Source organism: Hirundo rustica, chromosome 1 (assembly GCF_015227805.2).
Source record: "Hirundo rustica isolate bHirRus1 chromosome 1, bHirRus1.pri.v3, whole genome shotgun sequence".
Classification (NCBI taxonomy): domain Eukaryota; kingdom Metazoa; phylum Chordata; class Aves; order Passeriformes; family Hirundinidae; genus Hirundo; species Hirundo rustica.
Window position 1 is genome coordinate 103,435,464 of NC_053450.1, and position 23,430 is coordinate 103,458,893.

At 40.5% G+C, this 23,430-nt stretch overlaps 1 protein-coding gene across 10 annotated transcripts in view; it reads left to right on the forward strand.

The window, feature by feature from the left end:
- HECW1 (HECT, C2 and WW domain containing E3 ubiquitin protein ligase 1) overlaps nt 1–23,430 on the forward strand; it is a 260,766-nt gene that overhangs the window by 137,619 nt on the left and 99,717 nt on the right. For all 10 annotated transcript variants that reach the window (XM_040074231.1, XM_040073981.1, XM_040074379.1 and 7 more), the window contains one exon: nt 2,289–2,383. In XM_040074231.1, the coding sequence (XP_039930165.1) occupies nt 2,289–2,383 (95 nt within the window). The remainder of the gene's footprint in view (nt 1–2,288; nt 2,384–23,430) is intronic.

Genomic DNA, 23,430 nt, shown 5'->3' on the forward strand with positions numbered 1-23,430 from the left:
TAAAAGTTAATAATTTTTTTAAAGGCTTCTCTTTATTCTAGCTCTCAATGTTCCATGGAAAGTGTAGCTAAAATTCTCCAGGGGAGAAGAAAATTGAGATTTGAATAATTGGTGAGAACTGCATGTTTTAGCTATTGTGATATCCTCAGCTTTTGCTGTCCTCTCAGCGAGTAAATGAGTTAGCTGCTGAGCTGTTCAAAGTCCTGTAGAGAAAATTACAATGTGAAAATGCAATCTGGGCTTGCAGTTTTTCTGTCCCACAGGCCCATCCAGCTTTTTTTGCTGCCAAAAGAAAACAACTGCTGCTCCCAGGTGCAAAAACAGGGTCGCTTGTTCTGCTGCATTGACACCTCAAGTAAATCTCTTGAAGTTGCAGAATTCCGTTTGAGGGTATAGGTATAAATTCCACCCCAGGATGGGCCCCACAGCCCCTCATGGAGGTGCTGGAGGACTGTATTCTGTTCCAATTCTTGTGGGATGCTGTGAAGTAAATGGGACATATGTACGCATTGTGGATGTAGTGAGAGAAGGCTGTATTTTCACTGTACAAGCAGAAATGTGCACGTGGTCATCTGGTGAAGAGTAGGCTGTGGGGATGGAAAATATGGTGACAGATTAAGTGCACTGGCACTGTGCATTTCATCAATGGACTACACATTTCTACAGCACCCCTCAGGTTAGAGGACTAGGAAGCCCCCTGAGAGCGAGTAGTGCTCGTACTACTTGGGAACATCACTTCTTTGGTTTTCATTTCCTGAGTGACATGTGAAAGTTGGGAGGGCTTTAGACTTCTAAAATCATTTTGTCTTTCAAAAATATCAAGATTTCTCTTTCCACCTATGTTCCTGTGTAGGTGTAAGGGTAAGCAATTCAGGCCTGCAGTTTTGAGGGTCTCCATCCTTTTTCATGTCCCAGGTTTTGCTTCCACCTGAAATGCTACACAGTTGTTTCTTAAATGCTACACAGTTGTTTCCTGGATCTACAAAGAGTAGATCACAGCACCAAAGCCTGTGGTTGCAGTCTCAACTCTTAACATTTTTTGTCACAGTTGCAGTGATTTGAGTAATTTTGTTACTGGTATTAAAACTGCAATGCCGTTTGTATGTTAAAACAGGTGAATGGCATTTTTTAATTGTTTTCATACATAGTCACTGTAGTTACAGTGAGCATTTTTGTGGCTCTGCCGGCAAAGGCTGGAGTTTCCCCTGAGCTACAGCAGCAGCTGCAAAGCAATGTCTTAAGGAAAATCTTGGAGAGGATAAACATTTCCATGTCATCTTCCTGTTAAAACTAGAAGATGTGAAAGCTGCTTTTCTTTAAAGAGGCATTTTTCAGGTCCCACAAACATACGTGGTACATATGTAATACCGTATAATTGCTGGGTCCCGAATGTACGTACCAGGCCAGTTCACATCTAGTTTACTGTGGAAGAAAATTCTTGCATGCCAGCAGGCAGGCTAGGATGAGCTCCAGCAAGTCACCCGTTCCAGGCAGGTAGGCAAATTGCAGCACTTTGCATCTATTTATAGTCACAGACCGACACAGAAGCTGGCTGGAGCTGTCTTTCCTTCCTGTAGCAGACAAGAAAGTGAGTTGTGAGGGGCTGATTAGCAAGAAGCTGTTTCCACTTTTGTGCCTCATTACAGTTACTGAGATGAGTTTCCCTCAGTGTCAGTGCATGTGGCAAAAAGCAGTGCCATGAGTGTCAAAAATCCTGTGTTCCTCACCTAATTTAAATCTTTAGAAGTCAGTGGGAATTACACTAAGACAGGGCCTGGTGGTACTCCGCTGTTCCTGAAAATGCTTTAATGTAGTAACTGGCAGAGCAGCTAATCTGTGGAGATCTATGTCCTTGCCCTGACCAAGGCCAGAACAAATATGCAAAGTGAAACCTGTCTATGAGTAGCTATGCAATCTTGTCCTAAGGAAGTTCCTGAATTTCTCTGCACATTAGTGCTTGGTATGTCTAAACAGGGAATATTTATATGTCCCTACTTTTTTTCTTCCTAAAGTATGCTAAACAGGTGCTTTAAGGTCTGTCTGTGTTAACTTCTGTTCAGAAGAGGTTTGGATATTAACTGTTTTAAATCTGTGAACCAAGCTCTAAATTTCACCCTGTCAAAAGGGAAGATCAGGGGCAGGTTGTACCCATCCAGCCAGAATGAACCATTTGCAGTGGTTTTGGTTGCCAGCCTTGTGCCTGTGACTCGCAGCTGATCATGCAGATTACTCCTGGCAGTTTTTCTAATCCTGAATATCCCTTTTGGGTTTTGTTGTTTTTTTTTTAGCTGAAACAAAGATCTGCTTCAAGTACTACCATGGCGTGAGTGGGGCGCTAAGAGCCACGACTCCAAGTGTGACAGTGAAAAACAACGCAGCTCCTGTAAGTTAGGCTAACTTTTTTTTCCCATGTATCTTCCGTTGTCACTCTGCTATGCTTTGCTTTCCCTGCCTGCTTTATATATATTTATGTCAAAATTGAACATAATATTTTTTCTTCATTGTATTGTCATACAGAGAAATGGGTAGTCATTCCATGAAGGCGTGTGTTTGTATGCCAAGAGAATTTAGATTCAGCTCTGAATCTGTGACTGATAACCTCTCTGATTTGGGGCAAGTCCCACATACTAGCTGTATCTTCTTCTGTAAAGTTGTCTTCTCTCTCCTGGGTGCTGTGAGATCTAGGTGATACCCCTAGAGGATTTGGGATCATTGGACAGTAAATACAGTAAGGGCCCAAAAAGGGAAAAGATTTTCTTTTTTTAAAGGGCTTTTTTTCAAAATGAACATTTTCACAGCAGTCTCTCTGAGTTACAGGAATTAGCACCCTGTGACATGCCCATCAGTGGTAAAATGTGGGCACTTGGGACCTGATCTATCAAAGGACCCAACATCATTTTTGACTGATTTAGGCTTCACTGAGAGCAATTTTGATTTGCTAGAGCCTTGCAAAGCTCTGTGGCTTAGATAGCTCTAAAAAGCTATATATCTTGTCTGGTATTGGGAAATTTTATCTCTGTGAGAGTGAAACATCTTTTAAAAGCCCACAAAGAGACTTGATGACCTCCAAAGCTCATCTGGCCTTGCTGACAGTGTTTTACTGCCTGCCAGGCTTGGCAGAGAGATCTGCATGAGCTGAGGAGTTATATTCCAACCAGCATAAGAAAAAAACTAGTTCAGACATTGTTTAGTGTGGAAGATGGGTTCAGAAAAGAATAAAAGAGAACTCTCTTACCTGTGGTTTCAGTGGACATCACTGAAGCTTAATTTTTTAGGGGGTTTTTTGTGTGTGTGTGTGTTTTGTTTTTGTTGCTTTTTTTTTTGGTGTGGGTTTTTGCTTGGTTTTTTTCCCTGTCCAAAGTTAATATTTCTAGAAAGGCTGAAAAGTCTCCTATGCTGTGTGTTGGTTGTATCTGATTCCACTAGAGCCAGAAAGGATTAATTTTTTCACCTTTGAGCCATGAAAAGACTTTTGGTGGTTTCTCTTTGCCTTCTTTTGATGCACAATATAGCTGCAAACTAGATGCTGGTAGGGGCTGCTGGCACATCCTTTAGGACTAAAGGGCATTAATTTCTCATTGTGCCTTTCTGATGTGCTTATGGTGAAGCCATTCATCAGTTTTAGAGCCTGGAGAGTTTACTTCAGCTGTCTTCAGAAAAACATTAGGACGTGGCCTTGGATATCTTCATAGTGAGGGATGCTGAAAAGTTCTTTTTAGCCTGTAGTGAGTCAAATCTTGTAACCCCAGGACTTGTTGCTGATTTCCCAGTCATTGTAATTTGGTGGGATAATGTCTGTTGTTGGCTTAGTCCCTGTCTTCTCTGAAAGGTAAGCCAGCCAACCAAAGCAATAACTACTAGCAGGCTGAGAGATTAGAATTTGTTTTTGCATTATTCCTATCCATGTCTTAGACCGGAGTTGGAGCCAACTGCACAAATTTTTCAGGTCTACTAATGAAGGGTTACTCTTTCATTATTAAGTATCAGCAGTGTGTATGAAATTAGTAGAAGAATGTCTGAGGACCTGTGCCTTTGTAGTATGCAAGTAGATAATTTTTCCAAGTTCTTCAGCGGAGACCTTTACATACATATTTATAGGGAAATAGACATTAACTTAACACCAAGGCAGGACTTGTGTTTAAAAGAAAATCCTCTTCATGCAGTACTCATGGTCTTCATAGAAGTCAGTTGAGGGCTGCCTATTACGGCCTTTAGATGAGTAAAACCAACTAAAAACCAAACTACTAAAAACCTAACAGCTAAAAACCAAAACATGATTAAAAGTGGTATCAGATAATGGTTTTCTGTTTGAGGCCACAAACAGTGTCCTTGGAAATAGCATTCTTTCTCTATCATATTTTAATTTTTCTGCCTTTCTGGGTTTCAAAATAGTCTGTGTGGGGTTTTTTTGCAGACCAGAGAGGTCAGCAGTGTTGTAGGTGCAGCATCTTTTTGTTTGTTTTTTTCTTCTTCCTTGTTTTGCTGCATGATTTATTTGGTGCACTGTAAGGCAAATACTATGTGAAGACAATAGAAGCAATGGAATGACAGCAAAAGTTATGCAGTATGAACTTGGATGGACCCCTCTGTGTGAGTGTAAAGAGGAGGAAAAAATGCTATAGATTTGAAATCTCCTTCAGAATTTGGAGAAAAATACTGGGCCAAATCTTACCTGTGTGAAGGCTTTCAGCTAAGTGTGATCCTGCAAATTCCGATCCCAGCTGACACCATCAGATGGCTTTCTCCATCTGTCTCTCTGCAGTACATGTCCAACCTTTATTACTGAAATATTTGAATGTTTTATAGCATCCTGTACCATTGACAAGTGGTGTTACTCCCACTGCACAGGTGGGAAAGGGGATAAGAAGGGATCTGCTCCACCATACTCTTTTCTTGGTTCATGAGAGCTGCTGGAGGTTGGATGTTGCCATGCAAAGTGCAGACATTATCTCTAGAACTGCAAACACTCACCTTTGACTGTGATTTCACTATTTTGTGCAGTCAGTTAAGGGCTGTGACAGTCTAGCACCATGCCTGTAGCTCACCTGAGGTTCCTTGACACTTCTTACCATAGTGAGACTTGACACACAGGGCCCTTCTTGATGGAAGGGAATGCATCAAATTCCTCAGTTATTTTCATTGCTCCAGTGGTTCAGAGCACTGTCCCAGGGTGCTGGGCATGGCATTTCTTACAGTACCAACACAAGCTGTGGTCTTCCGACTACTGTGGCCTCGGTGCAGAGCGGGCTTCTGCTACTCAGAGGAAGCTTTCTTCAGATCCTGGGACAGCTTCCTGTACATCCCACAGAAGCCATCCTGTGTCTGTGCTTAGAAATTTACTCTCTATTGCAGCCAGGAGAAGTTTCAGCAGTGGCTGATGGACCTAAGTGTGTTAGAAAAAACAGCTTTACAGGGAGATAATTTCATTAGAGATCCTACTGTGGGTGTTGAAGCTGAAGTTTTTTTGAAACCAAAGAGGGTTTTGCCATTGTAGTGACAGTGTCATAAATTCACTGACTCTTAGGCTGTCAGTAGGGGGACAGAGGGAAGGAGGCTTTGTGTTTTTGACATAAGCAAACGTTTTTGTTTGTCACAGCTTAGGAAAAAGATCCAGAGCAGGTGTCCTTTGAGAAGCAGCATGTGGGGACAGGTGACCTTCTGGAGACAATGTTTTTACTGCTAGCGCTAACTCATCTGCAGCTGATGCCAGAGCCACCCAAGTGGGTTCTATCCAAGCCTTCGAGCGCTTGGCAGATGTGCATCAGGGGCAGCAGCTGGCATATTGGCTGCTTGGTGTGTGCCCTGTCAACAAATCTGAGAACACTGATAACCAGTAGTATCCTAACACCACAACTTTAAACAATAACAACACAAAAACCCTCTCCATTGTCTGTCTGACTGCAGTTTGCTGCAGTTGAAAAGGGAAAAGAAGCGGGAAGTAGTCGTGCTGGGGCTGTAAGCGGTTGCTATTCTTGTTCACGTGCTGCTGAGACACACTTTAACTGGCAGTTGAAAGGAATCCCACTTCCAAAGGGGAAAAAAAAGCTGCTGTGTAAGTTGGATGTCTTTGTATAGTACCAGTGGTGCTTTAGGCTGAGTAGCATCTCATATTTCTTGTCATATGAATGTTCTGCTCCATTTGAATTTATCCCCTTACGCTGTAACCCAGTTATTAGAGCTGCCTTGCCAGCTGATTAGGATGCCCTGCAGTTCATTTGTTGGTGAAAAGTCCTGTCACATTTTATTGCCTGTGAATCATCAAGCTTGAATATCTGGGAATGAAGGGCTGTACACTTTGGCCAGTTCATACATGGCAGAAGCTTAAATGTGAATTTGGGGCAGCAGATAGGTCTGGGGCTAATGACAGTAAAAAAGAGCACCTGCAGTTCTGAAAAAAAAGAAAAAGAGCATCCTAACTGGCTCCTTTTATTCTGGACTAGTGGAAATCAGTGTTGCTTGTGCACAGTAATTTATACTACTAAAGCATAAACATTACCATGGTGTGGATGAGCAAACGGTTTTCTCAGTAGAAAAGAACATTTTCACATCCAGAATGTTCCTGTATTTGTTACTCTTCATTTATTCATAATATTGTCACCACTGATTCAACTTTGCATCAGACATTGTTGTAGAAAGAAATACAGGTTACAGCAATTAATTCTAGCAGTAGGGAAGTGTTATCTTGTTAATATAAAGATGATTTAACCTGAACAAGGTTTTCTTGCAGTAAAAATAAAACTGGCATGAGAGCAGCATGCAGAAGAAAGAAGAACCTTTTTCCCCTAAGAGTTTATGTCTAAAATGATAACTTGGGTACATCACAATTAAAAGGCAGTAAGTGGACAACCTGCTTTAGCTTCAGGACAAATGTCTTCACTAAACTGAGACCATTTGCTCAATGTGTATTAGATGCAAAGAACCTCAGCTGATTGAACCTCTGGAGCTTTCATGCTCCAGAGGTTCACGTGTTTCTGTCTCACAGATTGTGGTGGGACTTGTCAGATACACTTAGCATTGTGGGAAAAGCAATGTAAATTGGAGCTGATTATTGAAAGAGACCTTCTCTCTGTTATGTTTGTGTGTAAGTGCTACCTCAGCTGGGTTTCCCACAGCAGGAATTACTGCTTGATAAGCTGCTGCTATTTGGTGGGGACTGATCATTCCTGAGGACTTTCTGCTGTAAATATTTGCATTACGTGCTGTCACGTCAGAGCGTGGGCTGCTGAGGAGTGTTTGATAATGAAGGATTCTGCTTCATTTCCATGCATGTGCTGCAAGATGGGATTTTATGCGAGTGTGCACATGCAAGCAGCTGTATCTCGCATTCTATTGGAATGCTGGATTTTAAAATCTCACCTGTGTCTTCTTTTTCACTTCATGTTTGATTCTGTGATAAGTGAGTTTTAAAACCCTCCATGTTTCTAGGACAGTGCTATGGAACAAATATAACAATCTGATTTGGAGGGTGTTACAGACAGCAAATAAAGGGGGAACAGAATATTCTAGTGGCTTCTGTGCTGTTCAGCAATTGAGGTTAAAAAATAGTTTATGGAAAACACAACATGAGGCTGCTGCAATTAATCACAGCAAAGAATGCCAGACAGGTACATCTTTAACAAGTGTAAGTGGTGTACCTTGAAAGTCTCAGCATTTCCAGGGAGGTAAGCAGCACTTCTCTGGAAACTATGGGTATGCTTTGGTGGCTGAGTATTTGTCAAAAGTGAGCAAATAAATCCTTTTTCCTTATGTTGAGCTGAGAAGTAGCCAGAGCTCCCCCAGCTGCAGTTGTCTTCAATACAAGGCAAGGAGCAGCCTTTTTAGTACCACCAGTGTTCTCTATGCATCTCCCCCTCTTACCTGCAAAGGTAAGTCATTCAGGAATAAAAAAAAAATCAAGCCAAAATGAGAAGGGGAAATGACTGGAAATATTCACTCAGCTGGAAGGAAGTATTCAAATACGAAGTTCTCTCTGCCAGCATATGGTCCCTTTCCAATGTAAAAGGGTATCTAAAAGAAAATATATTAGAAAATAAATATGATTTATTAAATCATATTTTAAATAAATTAGAAAATAGATATGCTAAGAAACAATTACTGAAAGAGATTGGATTCCCTGATTAACCATTTGAGGTGAATAATACTGAAAAAAGGAGCTGGTCCATAAACTGTGGAAGGAAAGTGACTTGTGTGGGTTTCTCATATGTTGGAAGTACCTGCCCATTTTGGGTTGTGCCTGATGCAGGATTTCTTTCACAACAGCGCCAGTGCTGTCCACACCCTGCCTGCATATGTGCTCATATGTTGCCACTGGTGTAGACTAACATCATGAAGTGGTCTAACACAAAGATATGGGCCTTTAAATTCAAAGAAATTATTACGCTGGCTAGGGAGTTGCTTTAGCATTTGAACAGACAGTTCCTTGGCTATCCATCGGCATTCAAGGAGCAATTTTGTCATTGTGTGCTAAAGAACATTATGGTGTCTGGAGTTAGGAAGCTGTCATAGCTGGCAGAAGCTGATCAGAGAAGTTTAGCAGCGCCTCTTAGAAAGGAATCAACAAATGTTGATTCACAAATAATATACATAGGCAGCACTAGCACTTTCATGTTCAGTCCTGTCCGCACTCATTGTATACTTGCTTTGAAATGTTCTAGAGAAGGGATACACCAGCCATTTCAGTGGCTACAGCTAACATGCATTCAGAGGGAAGTGGGGCTTTCCTGGCAGAATTTGACCCCACTAGCTACATAATATAAGGGAATGATTTTTGATATCAGAACACTCAGCCTACTTCTTATATCTGAAAAATGTCATTAATTCTTTTTTTTTTTCACTTCCATGTTGTTTCATGATAAACCCACAGTAGTGTTTTACAGCCTGATTTGGTCATACTCAGTTCATGTTCAAGCATACTTACTCCCATGAGCAGCCTCTTAATGCTTGCACAGTTGAGCCCTTAGTTCAGTGTAATTACATTTTTGGTTATGCTTTTCTATATCCTAATTATCACTGATTCAAAGAATTTGAAGGTTAATGACACATCCAAATTAATTCTTATTGCCACCTCAGTAACACGGGCTCTTTTTCAGTATCCAGTTATATAAAGTCTATTGTATTTACACTGCAATTACCCTGTCATGTAGCGAGCCCTTCATTTATATAAATTAGTGGAGTTGGAAAGCGTAACCAGGATGTAATTGGTCCTCCGACTGCAGCATAACTATAGTCACTGTGTTATAAATAACAAGCTTTTTCTTCTTTTTAGTTTCTCTACTCTCATTTTAAATAGGGATGGTTGAGATTTTCTTTAAGTATTAAAACTCATTTCTAATGAAGGTCTCTTCTGAGTGCAGTTTAGTAATACTTGGTTTTACAGTTCTGCTTTAGTAAAGGTGTGAAGCGTGTTCTGGAACTCCACTGACTTTACTGTTTAATTATTTTCCTTCAAATTGACAGTATCTTTCAAAAAAGAATAGAACTGGCAAGTAGGGTCACTTGCATTTTCATTAGGACAGATTTCAGATGTGTCAGTGGCTAAAGTAAGAAATTATCCAGATCCATGCTCCTGGTGGCTTTTTTCTCTATCTTGTTATTGACTTTTTAACCTGATGTGGTTGAAACTCCTATTACCATGCATTCATAGATTTACACCCTTTTTGAGAGGTGAGTGCTCATAATTTGTTATCTAACAAGCACAAATTGAGCAGGGAAGGTACAAACAATTTTCTTTGTGAACGCTGATTTTCTGAGCAGTGGCCCATAACTCTCAATATGCAGGTATATGTGTTTTTATTGTTCCACCCCAGGAGGAATGTCTCTGCTTTTCAGCACACAGCTGTTTGCATATTTAAATGTTATTTAATTTTGCAGTCTTCATGATTTCCTGATTCATCTATATGAAAGACAGGTTATTTTATCATCTTAATGGAATTGCAAACACAAGTACCTAAAATTAGCCTTGGCATCAAAAATCAGAATGGATTGGAAAAAACTATGCAACAAATATTCCCAAAATACTCCTCTCTGTTTTTTCTGACCAAATCCATCTGCATATTTCACACAGACCTTCAAGAAGTGCATATCTAGGAGAAAAGGGGAAGAGCCTCTCGCGTGGTGCGTGTGGGTTGCGGGGCAGCAGGTAGGCAGGGATCATTGCCACGCTTCTCTGGAACACAGTGTTTGTCACCGAGGAGGCCTGGCTGTGCTGCCTTGGAGCAATCACCATGGAGTGCTGTGTCAAGCAGTGACTCTGCACATATTGCTGCCTTGACAGCCAGTGCCCTTTTGCATCCTGTGGTGAATCCAGGTAGTATATGAGAGCATGGAAGAGCTAGGCCTTTATATCAAATGTATCCCTGGCATAGTACCAGGTGCTTGAAGCAGGGAAAGGCTGCATGCCTGTACAGGCAGGGTGGCTGGGGCAGGCGTCCTGTTCAGTGCACTGAAGAGTGGAATGATCTCAAGTGGAAGATGGGTAGGTCCTGATACTGTCATCTTTAGTCCTCTTTTACCACTGCAGGCAAGCTTAAACTCACAGTAGCTTCACACATGATGTGTTGCTGTAGACATAGCTGCAATGGATTTAAACAAGAAAGAGGTGACATAAGAAAAAGCTGGCATCTTTTAAATTATTAAGTAAAATAATTCTGTAAGTGTTCATCCATCAGACTTTTTCCTATTGTGGTAGTCCAAATTTGCAGCTCTGCAGATTTAAAGCAGAGTAGGACAGAACTAAAACAAGGGTTAATGCTACCATTTTCAGGTTCTGTTAAATTGTTGTCTTTTCTTGCCCTCTCATAGACTCTACCTAAGCAGCACTAATTGTGGAGCTGCTGAGCCATCCCTAAGTATCACTGGCCACAGTCTAGTCTTCACTGTGCAGGTCAGTTGCATCGATTTTGGGCTTTTCCCTAATTTCTTTGTATGTGTTGTTTTAAAGAAAGTGCTTGGGTCAAATTTAACCTTACTGGCATCTGATACTGTATGAACTTCTAAGTGTAGATTTAGAATAGTTTAATTAGCAGACTTGCAATACAGCAGAGAGTTGAAGTGAAGAAATAAAAAGTATGACAGATGGGAACTGGAGTGATTTTATTTCCGCAGCACCAAGAAGACCATTACACAAGTTACATTGACAAGTTACATTACAGACCATTACACATGTTAATGGGTTCAATAAGAGTCTGGTATTTCCCAGCCACTTGCTTTTGGAATGTCTCCTGTTACAGTCATGTAAAAGCCATAGTAATATCTGCACATCATATTGCTCCCTTCTGTGGTTTAGTAAATTACGGCGAGATCAGCAACTGTTCAGCACACTGTGCTGGTGTAATCATCCTTGCTTTGGCCTTTTACATTCTTAGATACTCTCTCCTGCATCTGGTCAGATTAATGAAAAACAATGCAGTTCCTGACATTACGCAGTGGGTCTGAGGGCAGATATTTTAGTTTTTGAAGGGGGAAGGAGAGAAGGATTTAGACCTGGGGAGTACTTCAGAGCTGAATGTGATAGAGTGCTGAGTGAAGGAATGAAGTACCTCCTGCTTCCTCCCTTCTAGGAATTACTTGCTGTGATAGAGCATGAATCTGATTGTGGGTGAGCACTAGATAAATTACCAGGGGTGTTCAGACTACATGACACAGCTTTCCAGTATGTTTTAGTTCAGAAGCTGCAAAAAGATTTGCTTTGATGTTACTTTACAAAATAGATTCTTTCTACCCTTTTCCCCTGCATTTGTCAGTTTGATTTGTTATTGCCAGTTTTGTACACATTGATCTAAATCTCATTGGGTGCACTAGAGGCTTGCTAATGAATTTAAAAAGACAACATTGTGTTCTACCCATTTTTTTGTGTGTGTGTGACTGTTATTTAGTGAAAGCACTATTTATACCTGGCACAATCTTAATTTAAAAATAAAACTACCCTTTTCACTCTAAAAAAAAAAAAAAAGAAACAGGAATGTTGCCAGGGTGAATCCAGTATCCAGCTAGTCCAACACCCAAGACCATGGAAGCTATAAGAATCCTGCTTACATGGATTCTTACAACATAAAATCCTCTAGGTCAAATTCGGTATGTCTACAATACTGACTGATGGGGCATAAAGAGAAAAAGACCAGGGTTTGATGTTCTGTGTTCCATTATCTTTACAGAACTGCTTATGCACATCATGACTTGCCCTAATGTTTTCACTAGCTGTCCTTTTCTGCTCTGCAGTGGACCCAGATAGAGAGGCAGCTGTTGGAAAAGAAAGTGGGAGGCTTGATGATTGCAAGTCATTGCAGCAAGGAAATAATCTTGAGCTTGTCAGTTGTAAGCTTTCTGAGTCCACCCACTGGGTCAATTTTTCCCTTTAATTAGGCCTTACACATTAAAAAAAACAGCTTTGCTTTCTTCAGTTTTTGCATTTACCTTTCTTCAATTTTATTGTCTTCTCTGTCTTCCTCATGTTCCAGGATTAGCAAAGATGGAGATAAGAAGCTGTTGGTCTCTCCTGTCTCTATTGGTTAGCACTGCTTACAGCTTTACTATGTTTCCTTTTACTGAAGTTCTTCTAAGATGCTTGTGCATCAGGTGTGATTCTGATCTGCATCTTCTCTTGGACAATTTTTAATACAAAATTAAATTCCTGTTAAAGGCATAAGCAGACATTTTCAGAATCTCTTATAATCTCTGCTGCTCATGAGTTAAGGATCTTTGTGAGTTTATATAGAAATACGGGGAGAAGAAATGTTGAGTCAGGATAACAAACTCGTGATTTTGTGTAGAATTGCAACTGAGGTATAGAATCATAGAATAGAATCTTAGGATTGTTTAGGTTGGAAAAGACCTCCAAAGTCATCGACTCCAACCTCTGACTTTGTCAACTTTTGACCTTGTCAACTAGCCCATAGCACTAAGTCCCCAAGTACACCTGTTTCTTGAACCCCTTCAGGGGTGGTGACTCTACCACCTACCTGTGCAGCCCATTCCAATGCTTAAAAACCCTTTCCTTGAAGAAATGCTTCCTGATGTCCAACCTGAACCTCCCCTGCTGCATCTTGAGGCTATAGTCCACCTGCCACAACCTCCTTGCAGGTAGTTGTAGAGAGCAATAAGGCCGCTGCTGAGCCTCCTTTTATCTAGGCTAAACAACCTCAGCTCCCTCACCTGCTTCTTGAGGCCTTACCCTCCCAACCATTCACCAGCTTTTTTGCCCTTCTCTGGGCTCTCTCCAGCACCATCAATATCTTACTTTAAGTGAGGGACCCAGAACTGAACAAAGGACTTGAGATGCAGCCTCACCAGAGCCCAATAAAGAGAGATGATCACAGCCCTGGTCCTGCTGGCTACACTATTTTTGATGCAGACCAGGATGTCACTGGCCTGCTTGGCCACCTGGGCACACACTAGATTATGTTCCACTTCTGTCAACCAGTACCCCCAGGTCCTTTTCTGCCAGTCAGCTTTGCAGCCTCACTGTCCCCAGCCTGTGGCACTGTCTGGGGTTCTTGTGACCCAAGTGTAACACCTGTCACTTGGCTGTATTGAACCTCCTACAACAGACCTCAGCCCATCAATCAAGCCTGTCCAGATTCCACTGCAGAGCCTTTCTACACTCCAGCAGATCAACACTCCTGTCTAACTTAATGCCATCTGCAAACTGATGTCCAGATCATCAATAAAGATATTAAACAGGATGTGCCCCAATAACCCTATTAGTGACCAGACAGTAACTGGATGTGGCTCCATTCACCACGACTCTCTGGGCCCAGATATCCACACAGTTTTTAACTCAGCATAGAGTGCACCTGTCCAAGCCGTAGGCCAGGAGCTTCTCCAGGAGAACCCTGTAGGAGACAGTGTCAAAGGCTTTACTTCTGCCTTCTGGGGTAAGACCTTTGAAACAGGAATGGTGTTAATTAGTTAAGATATCTGAATCAGCTGGGATGACATGTACCAATTGCCATATCTACTGGCCTCCATGACCCAGTGTCTGGTTTAAGCCCAGCTGGAAATAAAGCACAATGCAGTCGCTCGCTTAAGCCGCCCTCTTCTCCACCTCCTCCCTGCCCCACGATGGAATGGGGAGGAGAATCAAAGTTAAACTTGTATGTTGAGATAAGAACCATTTAATAATTGAAAATAAATTAAAATACAGTAATAATGTTAAATGATGCTAATAATAATAACAACAGTACTAATAATAGCAGTAAAGGGAAAAACAGGTAATGCACAATACAGTTGTTCACCTCTTGCTGACTGATGCCAGGCCCCCTTCCCCAAACCGAGATCTACTTTCTTATTAGGTAACTCCCCCCAGTTTATATACTGGGCATGATATTCCATGGTAGTATTCAACTATCCCTTTGGACAGTTTGGGTCACCTATCCCAGATGTCTTTCCTCCTGGTTTCTTTTGTGAACCTTCTCACTGGAACAGCATGAGACAAAAAGAAAAAAGAAAAAAAAAAAAAAAAAAAAAAAAAAAAAAAAAAAAAAAAAAAAAAAAAAAAAAAAAAAAAAAAAGGTCCTTGACTTGGGATGAGAACAACTTAGTAACAAAAGCCAAAGCATCAGTGTGTTATCAATACCATTCTCATTCCAAAACACAGCACCTCTGACAGCTACTGAGAAGTTAACTCTATCCTAGCTGAAACCAGGACACCCAGGCAGTAATTTCCAGTCATGTTTCTGGGAGGACATTGTGCTTTCATCAAGACAAGAAGCCCGTGATCTGGTTATCATTAAAATTATGCTGACACATTTTCAAGACTGTCTGACTTAATGTATGAATTCTAATTGTTCAGATTCTAATTTTTTAATGAGGACCTGTCTTTAGTACCTGCAATTTCAAGCTAATGTTCTTGTTCAGCTTTGTTATATAGCACTGCCATTGCTCATCTTTATATTTCACCTCAGATGTGGGTGGCAATGTTTTGCTTCTTGAGTATGTGCTAAGAATTAATGTTTTCCAAAAGGGTTATGAATTCTCAAACGAAAATTGTTATCATAGACTTTAATCTGCTATTAATTCCTATTAGCTGATGAGACAAAGCAGAAGACTTACTAGTAAGTACTAGCTATGCTGAAAAGCACAGTGGTCAGGTTTCTGACTGACATGTCCATTCAGGGAAATTAGCATATTAAGCCTTGCTGATTGGTTTGGAACAAAGAAGAAATGACTCATGTTGAAGAAGGAGGACAAATATTAGCTGAGAGACAGCTGTTTGTATGGATAAATCTTAAGATGTTGAATTAATTTTAGAAGTACAGGGAAACGCATTAACTCACTGCTTATCCAAAGCAATGAATAAAATCCCAAATGGCTCTTTAAGAGCTTGCAATGAATGAGGCAAAATAAGTAGATGGAGATGGGACGGTGAAGGAACTTGTTTTGTAAAATTCTTATGATAACTTTTGTAGCAATAGAAAAATAGAACATCAGGAAAACATGGTAAAACAGCAGGATTACTGTCTTGTGCTTTTATTTTTTATAATATCTGTGATGTTTGTAAAACAATGTTAGGATGGCAGAGGCTCATCTTATTTCTTGAAGATGGTATTTTGTTTAACAGTATTTACTACTGTGTCTCAAGCACACGGCCAAGTGAAAAGAGAAGAGGAAGGCTAATCTGCAGGGAGAGATGATAATAAAGGTGTGTCTGTGGGCTTTATATCTATTTGTGTGGATTTAAAGTAACCTGAAAGCCAGATCCACTGAAGCAATAGAGATCTTTCTGCCTATTCAGTTGGTCCTTCTCTCAAAGCCTGGGTGAACTACTGCACAAATGTAGGCTAGATGCAAGTTATGTACATTGTGTTTCTTTGTGTGGCTATTTTAAGTTACTTACTGCTATAAGGCATGTCACTGTGGACAAGCTGCTTTGGAGTCAAATGCAAAGCTGAGTTAAATTTGTTTTGGTGTTCTTTTGGTTGTAGTTCTTTGTTTGTTTCCTTTTCTTTCAGAAAAGAGCATGGGGACTTAGCTGTGGTTTCTGTGTGAGGTCTCCTGATGCATTGACCAAGCTGCCTGTGCTCTGTGTTGCAGTCAGATCTGTAGCCTGCGGGTTTTCAGATGGGAGGGAAATGTGTAGGACACACAGATGAGAAATAAGCTGAACACATAAGTTGTGAATTTGCTATGCAAAAGCAAAGTACAATTCTAATTTACAATTTTACATCAAAAGCTTTGATGTATAGTTGAGAATACTGATAAATTCTTGGGTAGGTGTACAGATTATAAAATCTCTGAACCACCCACAAATGTATCACAGATTTTAGTGGAATCACATATTCCTAAGCTAAAGGATGCTGTGTTCCCTTTGGGCAGCTGGAAAGCTGGCACAGTGGGAGGAATGCTGGGAGATAGGTTCAAGACATCTTCTTGTGTCCACACATCTGTATCAGAAGTATCTGAATACAAGCCAAGATGTGAACTTAGGCCGAGATGGGCAGTTGTGTGCCCAGTCTCTCACTCTGCAATTTTCAGCAAATTTCAACAGCTCTCATGTACCAACATGCCTGTTTTCAAGCACTGCATGGATTTCTTTACCTCAGAGCAGCAGCCAGACCAACAGCCAGACATGAAGAGGGAAAGAAGGAAGTCACAGAATTTATTAAAACCACATCTGTAGCCTGCACTGAACATGTGTGTAGCTCTGCAGTGAAGTTTCACATCTTCTACAGCTGATAGATTCCAGCAATTTAGTCCTGATTGGATTTTCAGTAGCCAAGGCCTTTCCAGCAGCCAGAGTAATAGAGAAAAATAACTTAGTTTTCTTGAAATAGCTTTGTTTTATTTTCTTGTCTGCTTTCCTTAGTCCTGGAAAGAAGAGGGGCAGGGAGAAAGATCTGGGGAGAGAAGAATATTACTGCAGTTTTGCAATGCATGATCCTTTATAAAAATAACCAGTACTTAAGGTCTCTTCTGAAATAATTCATACCCTCAGATAACCTAAAATCAGCAGACATTACTGAGGAAATGACTATGAGGTGAAATTGCTCACATTTATAACTTAAGGATTTGTAGGTCATTTTGAATGTTTGTGGAGAGTCTGCAATAACTTGCAGGTCGTTTCAATAGAAATACCCTAAGTAGGTGATAGAGAGGAGCAAGTGGTGACTGAAAGCCAGAAGATTTTTCAGCACCCCAAGAGACACCAGTGCCTGCAGGTATCTGCCTTATTTAGTGTGTATGGATGTCCATATGCAGATGCATGCAAGCCCTGTCATGATAATGCTATCCTTTGTTTTATCTGTATGTTGAGTATATCTTGGTTGCCCGTGCTTCACACAAAACCTGGGGAATCCACAAATACATTTATAATGTTGCATTGGGAAAAAGTTATGATGGGAGACAGCTAAAAAAAAGAAAGAAGCATTAAAATTTATATATCAAGAAGCAGACTTTGTGCTTCACAGTTATCTTTTAGGTTTTCATTTCCTGATTTCTTGGAGCTTGACAGGATAATCATGTTCCCTTAACATAGTTTTGTTGATGGAATAAAGTTATATAATATTGCACACTTTTTGAAATAATTTTTTCCTATAAGTATTATTTGGACCCCTTTTGTTCTCAGGCTTTCTTACAAGTGGGGAAGTCAATGTAGGTCAGCATGTTATATATCAGCAGATGTACATAACAATATTTCTCTAATAGAATTGTGAGCCTTTTGTTTGTTTTTAGTCTTGAATCTCTTGAGAAACATTTTTCTTTTCCATTTAATATCTGGGTCTTTTTTCCCTGGCTGGCAAGCTTGTTTCCATCTGTACTGAAAGCATGCAGCACCTCCCCACTCAGTATCTCCACTTGAGAATGAGGCTTAAATTCTTACATCTGTAAAGTCTGATGGAAAGCAACTAAATTGTTCTTACATGCTTTCCTTTTTAACTCAACAAGTCTGATTTTTATTTACACTGAGGTGGCTTTTTCCCTTACTCCTGTGTGGCAGGACTTTGTGGTGAACCTAAGTATAAACCACATTAATGAGACCACATGTTGATATTCTTAGCAAAGAACTACCTGAACCGAACTAACCCTGAGTAATTGTTAAACTTCAGGTCACAAAATGCATAACGGACTATATCTCAGATACCAACACATTAATGACTTTTTTTTGGGAGGCTGCATCTGTAATAGGACTGTGATTCTGGAGGTGAAATGTTTGAGGGCAACCCAGGGCTGTTACTGTACACCTGAGTCAGTTATGTGGGAATATTTAAAATGTAATACCAGAAAAGTCTGGAAGTGCTGCTGTTATCAGGAAACCCTGGTTTTTAAAGCAGCCTGTTTATTTTTCTTTTTTTTTTTCCCCAAAGGATCTCACAATTGTCATAAGGCAAGTTTGGACGCTGCTGCTGTCAGGTTTGAGTTCTAACAAAGCTGTAGAGATCAGTGTTGGGGTATTGGGATTTTTCTGGTGTTTAGTTTGGGTGTTTGAGATGCATCTGAAAGGGAGGAAAAGAATTTTTTAGGATATAAAGATCTGTAATTTTAGAAATTAATTTCTTGCTTTCCTTATATCATCCCCCACTGCTTTTTCCTTTGTTTTCCACTTTTGTTCTATAGACCCTTAGCTTTTTTCCTCTTTTCTTGTTCCAGTTTTTTCTTTTCAGTAAATTTTTTGCACTTTTTTTTGGCTTATTTCTTTCAATGTTTTGAAGAGCTCCTGCATCAGGAGAGATTTAGACTGCCTGAAAAGCACACTGAGCACTAACCACAACCAGGCTTTAGGACCACTTGGCCACCTCTCAGGTAGTTGATGACTGTGTCAGCCTCACAGTGTAGTGGTCAGAGCTGGCAGGAGTGCCCAGGCATGTGAGACATCTCTCTTGCTCTGGAGGTGAGCTCTGACTATGTCAGGCTTAGCTTTCACATCTGCTGTAGTTAATGATTTCCCTGAAATGACAGCACACCTGCATTTAGTTGACATCACTTTCCCCTAGTATTGTACTTGAAGACTTTATGTTCCGAGGACTTGCATCCAGTATGCACCAAATCCTTCACAAGACTTTTGGTGGCGACCAAATTGCTGTAATGAATTCATCTGGAGATCAGATTTTGTAAAAGCTGCTTCTCTCCAGAAGTCCTTCCTATAGTCCTTCCTCAGGTTTGCTTATTGCTCTGCCATACTCATTTTCAGAATGAGTCTGGCCTCTGTTTTCTTCATTCTTCAGACTGGACTTTACATACAAGGAGTGGCAGAGATAGAGCTAGATTTATTTGTCCAGTCCTTAGGGAAATCTTATGTGGAATGTTGCTGATTCCTTTGACTACCTAATGGGATATTGTAGTGAAGGAGGCAGACTGTACTCACAGCACATGTTGAAATGATAGCAGGTTGTGGACACAAGTTGCAGCAAGAGCCATTCTGATCAGGCTTCAGGAGTATTTTTTAGCTCAAGAGAGTTGTCAGACATTAGAATGGGCTGCCCAGAGAGCTTGTGGGATCTCCATCCTTGGAGGTACTCAAAGCTGAACTGTACAGGGCCCAGAGTAGCCTGTTTTAAGTTGGACCTGTTTTGACTGAAGGGTCAGGTAACTCCAGGAGATATCTTCCAATGTTGTTTATTATATGGCAGTTTGGTTACAATCAGTATTCCCACTGATCACTGGTCACAAACCCACTTCACTGGAGAAGGCTATTGACTTTTTAAAGCCTGCTGTTCTAGAAAGCAGCAACCTAAGGAAAACAGGTGCGGTAGACAGCAGAAGCCAGCTGGAAAACAAAGGCTGTTTTTAAATAGAAAGGATTAAAATAAAACAACCACAAAATCATACAAATAACAAAACAAGCAAACAAACAAACAATCAAACCCATGGGTTTACAAAGGTGAGATAAGCAGTTTCTGCTGAATCTAATGGATCTTCTAAAAGGAGAAACACTGAGTGTGAGCGAGGCTGCATTAACTAAGTGACTGTAGATACTGTAAAAGCAGATTTTATTTTCTTCTCAGCTTTATCCTTTCTGTGTCATCCTAGCTTGAAAGATTATCTGTGTAGTGTAATGTTTTATTAGAAATTCAACAAGATCAAGGGACATCTGAAGTAGCACAGATATTTCTCTACTTTTAAATTCAGATTATAAATCTGCAGTTGCCTCATTTCTGCCCAAAGTAGGACCCAAGGTTGAAAGTGAAGTGTCTGTAACTAGTTTCTGGAAATAATGGTATTCATAGTTGAACTGGTACTTGAGGCATTTATTTAGAAGAATGGGCATTGTTCACTGCCTAGCTGCTTCTTTTATGGTGTAAAGGGTCATTGACTCCATTCCCTTGTCCAGAGCTTTGACAGCATGACTAATGCTCTGAGCCCTTCTTCAAACACAGCTTAGCTGAAAGATACGGTTCTCTCTCTCATGTGTCAGCATTACTCATCTGTGCACTCATCCCATCCAAACCATGGTAGAAGAGTGAGGAGTTTCTGAAGCTGTAGTGAAGGCAGATGCTGTCTAATAGTTTCCTGCCTTTCAAAGACATCATGGATGTGTCAGTGCTTCTGCCATATATGCCCTATGTTTTGGTGACTCTGGTCATTTCATAGGCAGAGAGAAAAGGTGTTGGCAGCAATTTTTTAATTCTCCATACAAACAAAATATTTTCATGAAAAGTTTGAATTTGAAGTCTATGGGGCAAATTTTATGCAAAATTATATGATTCAGTCAGTGTCCAATAGGCGTCTTCATCTGTCAATGGCAAACTTCCCAGTTATTTCAGTGGCTTGCAGGATATTGCTTAGGTGTTCCAGAGAGGATAATATTTACAAGCAGTTCTTGCTGTCAGTGTCAGAGTGCTTAAGCATGTTAACAGTCTATGTATGAACCTGTCAGATTTACAGGGCCAATCCTGTTCTGCATTAGGCAGCTGCCTGGTGTAAATCATTTTTCTTAGAGTTGGTGGGGGTTTTTTTTGGGGGGGGGTGGGGGGGGGGGCATTTCTTTCTGGTTTTTTTTGTGGGGGGTGTTGTTTGTTTTTTGGGTTTTTTGTTTTTTGGGTTGTTTGTTTGTGGTGTTTTTTTGTTTTGTTTTGTTTTGTTTTGTTTTGTTTTGTTTTGTTTTTTTGGATGGTGGTAACACTGGGAAGCACAAAGCTGTTTAGCAACCACAAGGAGCCATCTTCCCTGCTAACTAAACCGGAGTTTGTTTTGAACATTGGGTCTGTAAAATACTGTCATGCTCTGGACCACTTTAACCTTACTGAGAGACTTCTTAAGGCTCACAGGGTCATTGGCACCAAATAGCCTGCAGTCTCAGAGCCAGTGGGGGGGCAGTTGATGGGATATGCAGAAAACAATCCTCCCCAAAGTTTTATAGGTATAAGTGAAATATCTGCTGCTTAAATGTAGTCCAGCCCTCAACCGAGGAACAGGAATCCAAAGCCTACCACATGCATGTGTGGCTGTCTTTCAGTATCTGAAAATCTAAGACTATTTAAAAGAAGTTTCAAAAAGTGAAGGAAGATCAGAATCTCTAATCAAAGCTTTTCCTCTGCTGCCAAAGGATAACTGAAGTTTATTAGGCAGAGCTGTTGAAATAATTAACAACCTGAATTTAATAAATTTTTGAATGAAAAAGATACTGATTTCTTGCCTTAGTCCTTAATTTTGTTTTAATTGTGTTTGCTCCTGACATCCTTATTTGGGATTCTGGTTATGCTGGAAGAGCATTCTACACACATAGGATTGGTTGGCAAATATGAAATAGCTTCATGACAACGTGGAAACCTCCATACACTTGGTATCTTCTCTGACGGAATATTCTTTTGTTGTAAGCCTGTTGATAGTTGTCTTCTAGAGGACATCACTGGTGCACTACACCAAGCAGCAGGTTTTTTTCCAGTATTTTAGTTTGGCTGCCCCAGTTTATAATCTACTGTCTGATGAAACAATTCATAACATTTTCTAAAATGGGGGGAAAAAAATGTTTACTCACTTTCTTGCAACCTATTCAAGGAATTCCTGTTTTGGAATGAAAACTTCTTTCTCCGGAGAATAAATAAAGTAATCAATAAACACTGCTGCAGAGTGGGTTATAAAAGATGTGTTGCAGAGAGAGGGCAACTGTCATATGCCCAGAAAAGGCAGATTCTCCACTTAATTAGGGAATGGCATTGAGAAGGTGGTATATTAGGCTAGAATGCTTCTAGAATGCTGCTGACCGTGGCACATGGGGAAGCCTCTGTGTGTGTGTGTGTGTGTGGTCACAATCCTTCAGGGAGGTGCTGAGTGCCCAGCAGGAGTTAGGATGCTGCTGGAGAAGCTGGCAGCTGTTTGGAAGCACCTGATAGAAAAATACCACTCTGCCAGCACAATGGCTTAATAAGCTAATGGGATAAGTGGACTACATTGCATTCAAGAGCTGGATAATTCTGTTAGCAGAGTGGGGGTTGCAGCTGAAGCACTGCCACTAATTAGGGGTAGATTTTCAAAGTGGTCCCTGGGATTATAGACATAATTCTGTCAGTGGCAGTCAGGGAGCTCAGATCTGCACTTCTTCCTTTCAGAATTTGCCCTTTGCATCCCAGAACAGCTTCTTCACTGGAAAAGCCAAGCAATGGTGTGAAAGGAGACACTTAGTCTGTGTTTCTTTAGTCAATTTTTTTACAAAACACTTTATTTTTAAATTTAGCATCTGTGAGGAAATGGGAATATTCACCCATTTGCATATCTACTGAGGAATTCCCTCTCTAAAGAAGATGGTAGAATATGAAGTGTGAACTCAGGATGATGTCTGATATTTTCTTGCTGTGATAAGATACTTCACTGCTGAGCTGTAGAAAATGTAAGCTTTTTCCCACTTGTTTTGAAGAGTTGATCTAATGCTGAGCATTCAGTGAAGTCAAGAGTACAACAGTGAAAGCCAACAGAAATAGGTTAAGGGAGAGAGAACAAATTTTTGAGGACTTTCTGGGCTCCAGTGCCATCTACACTCTGGTCTTTTAAAACAATAGCTCCAAGATGGTTTAAACTCAAATCAGCAAGGCTGTTAACCTTAATTGTTTTGTTTTAAATCTGCTGGCAAGTTCACTGGTCTTGAAAAGCAGAGAACAGAGAACTGGAACTTGAAGTAAGCATAGTGCAGGCAGTGACTGGACAGCCTGTCTTTTGCACTGCAGTGCCACATCCTTAGCTCTGACACATGTAGCAATACCTTTTCTGTTTGCTGATGCAGAGTTTGGGGCTAAGTTGAGGCTGTTTTTTGCTTTTAATTTGAATCAAGCACAGGTTGTAGCCTTCCCTTTTTCCAATGCTCTAAATCCACTGCTTTTCACCCTCAGAGCCACTGTGTACAAATTATTTTGCTGCTTTACCTTTGTGGTTTCCAGTCTTCTTTCATTGTAGATTTCCATCTTGATTATAGGTCTGGATAGTACTGCTTGGAAGTGTGAGCTCTTCTGAATACTTTGATATGTCCTTAGATCTACTTTTTAAAAGGAAAACTCTTGTGGATAG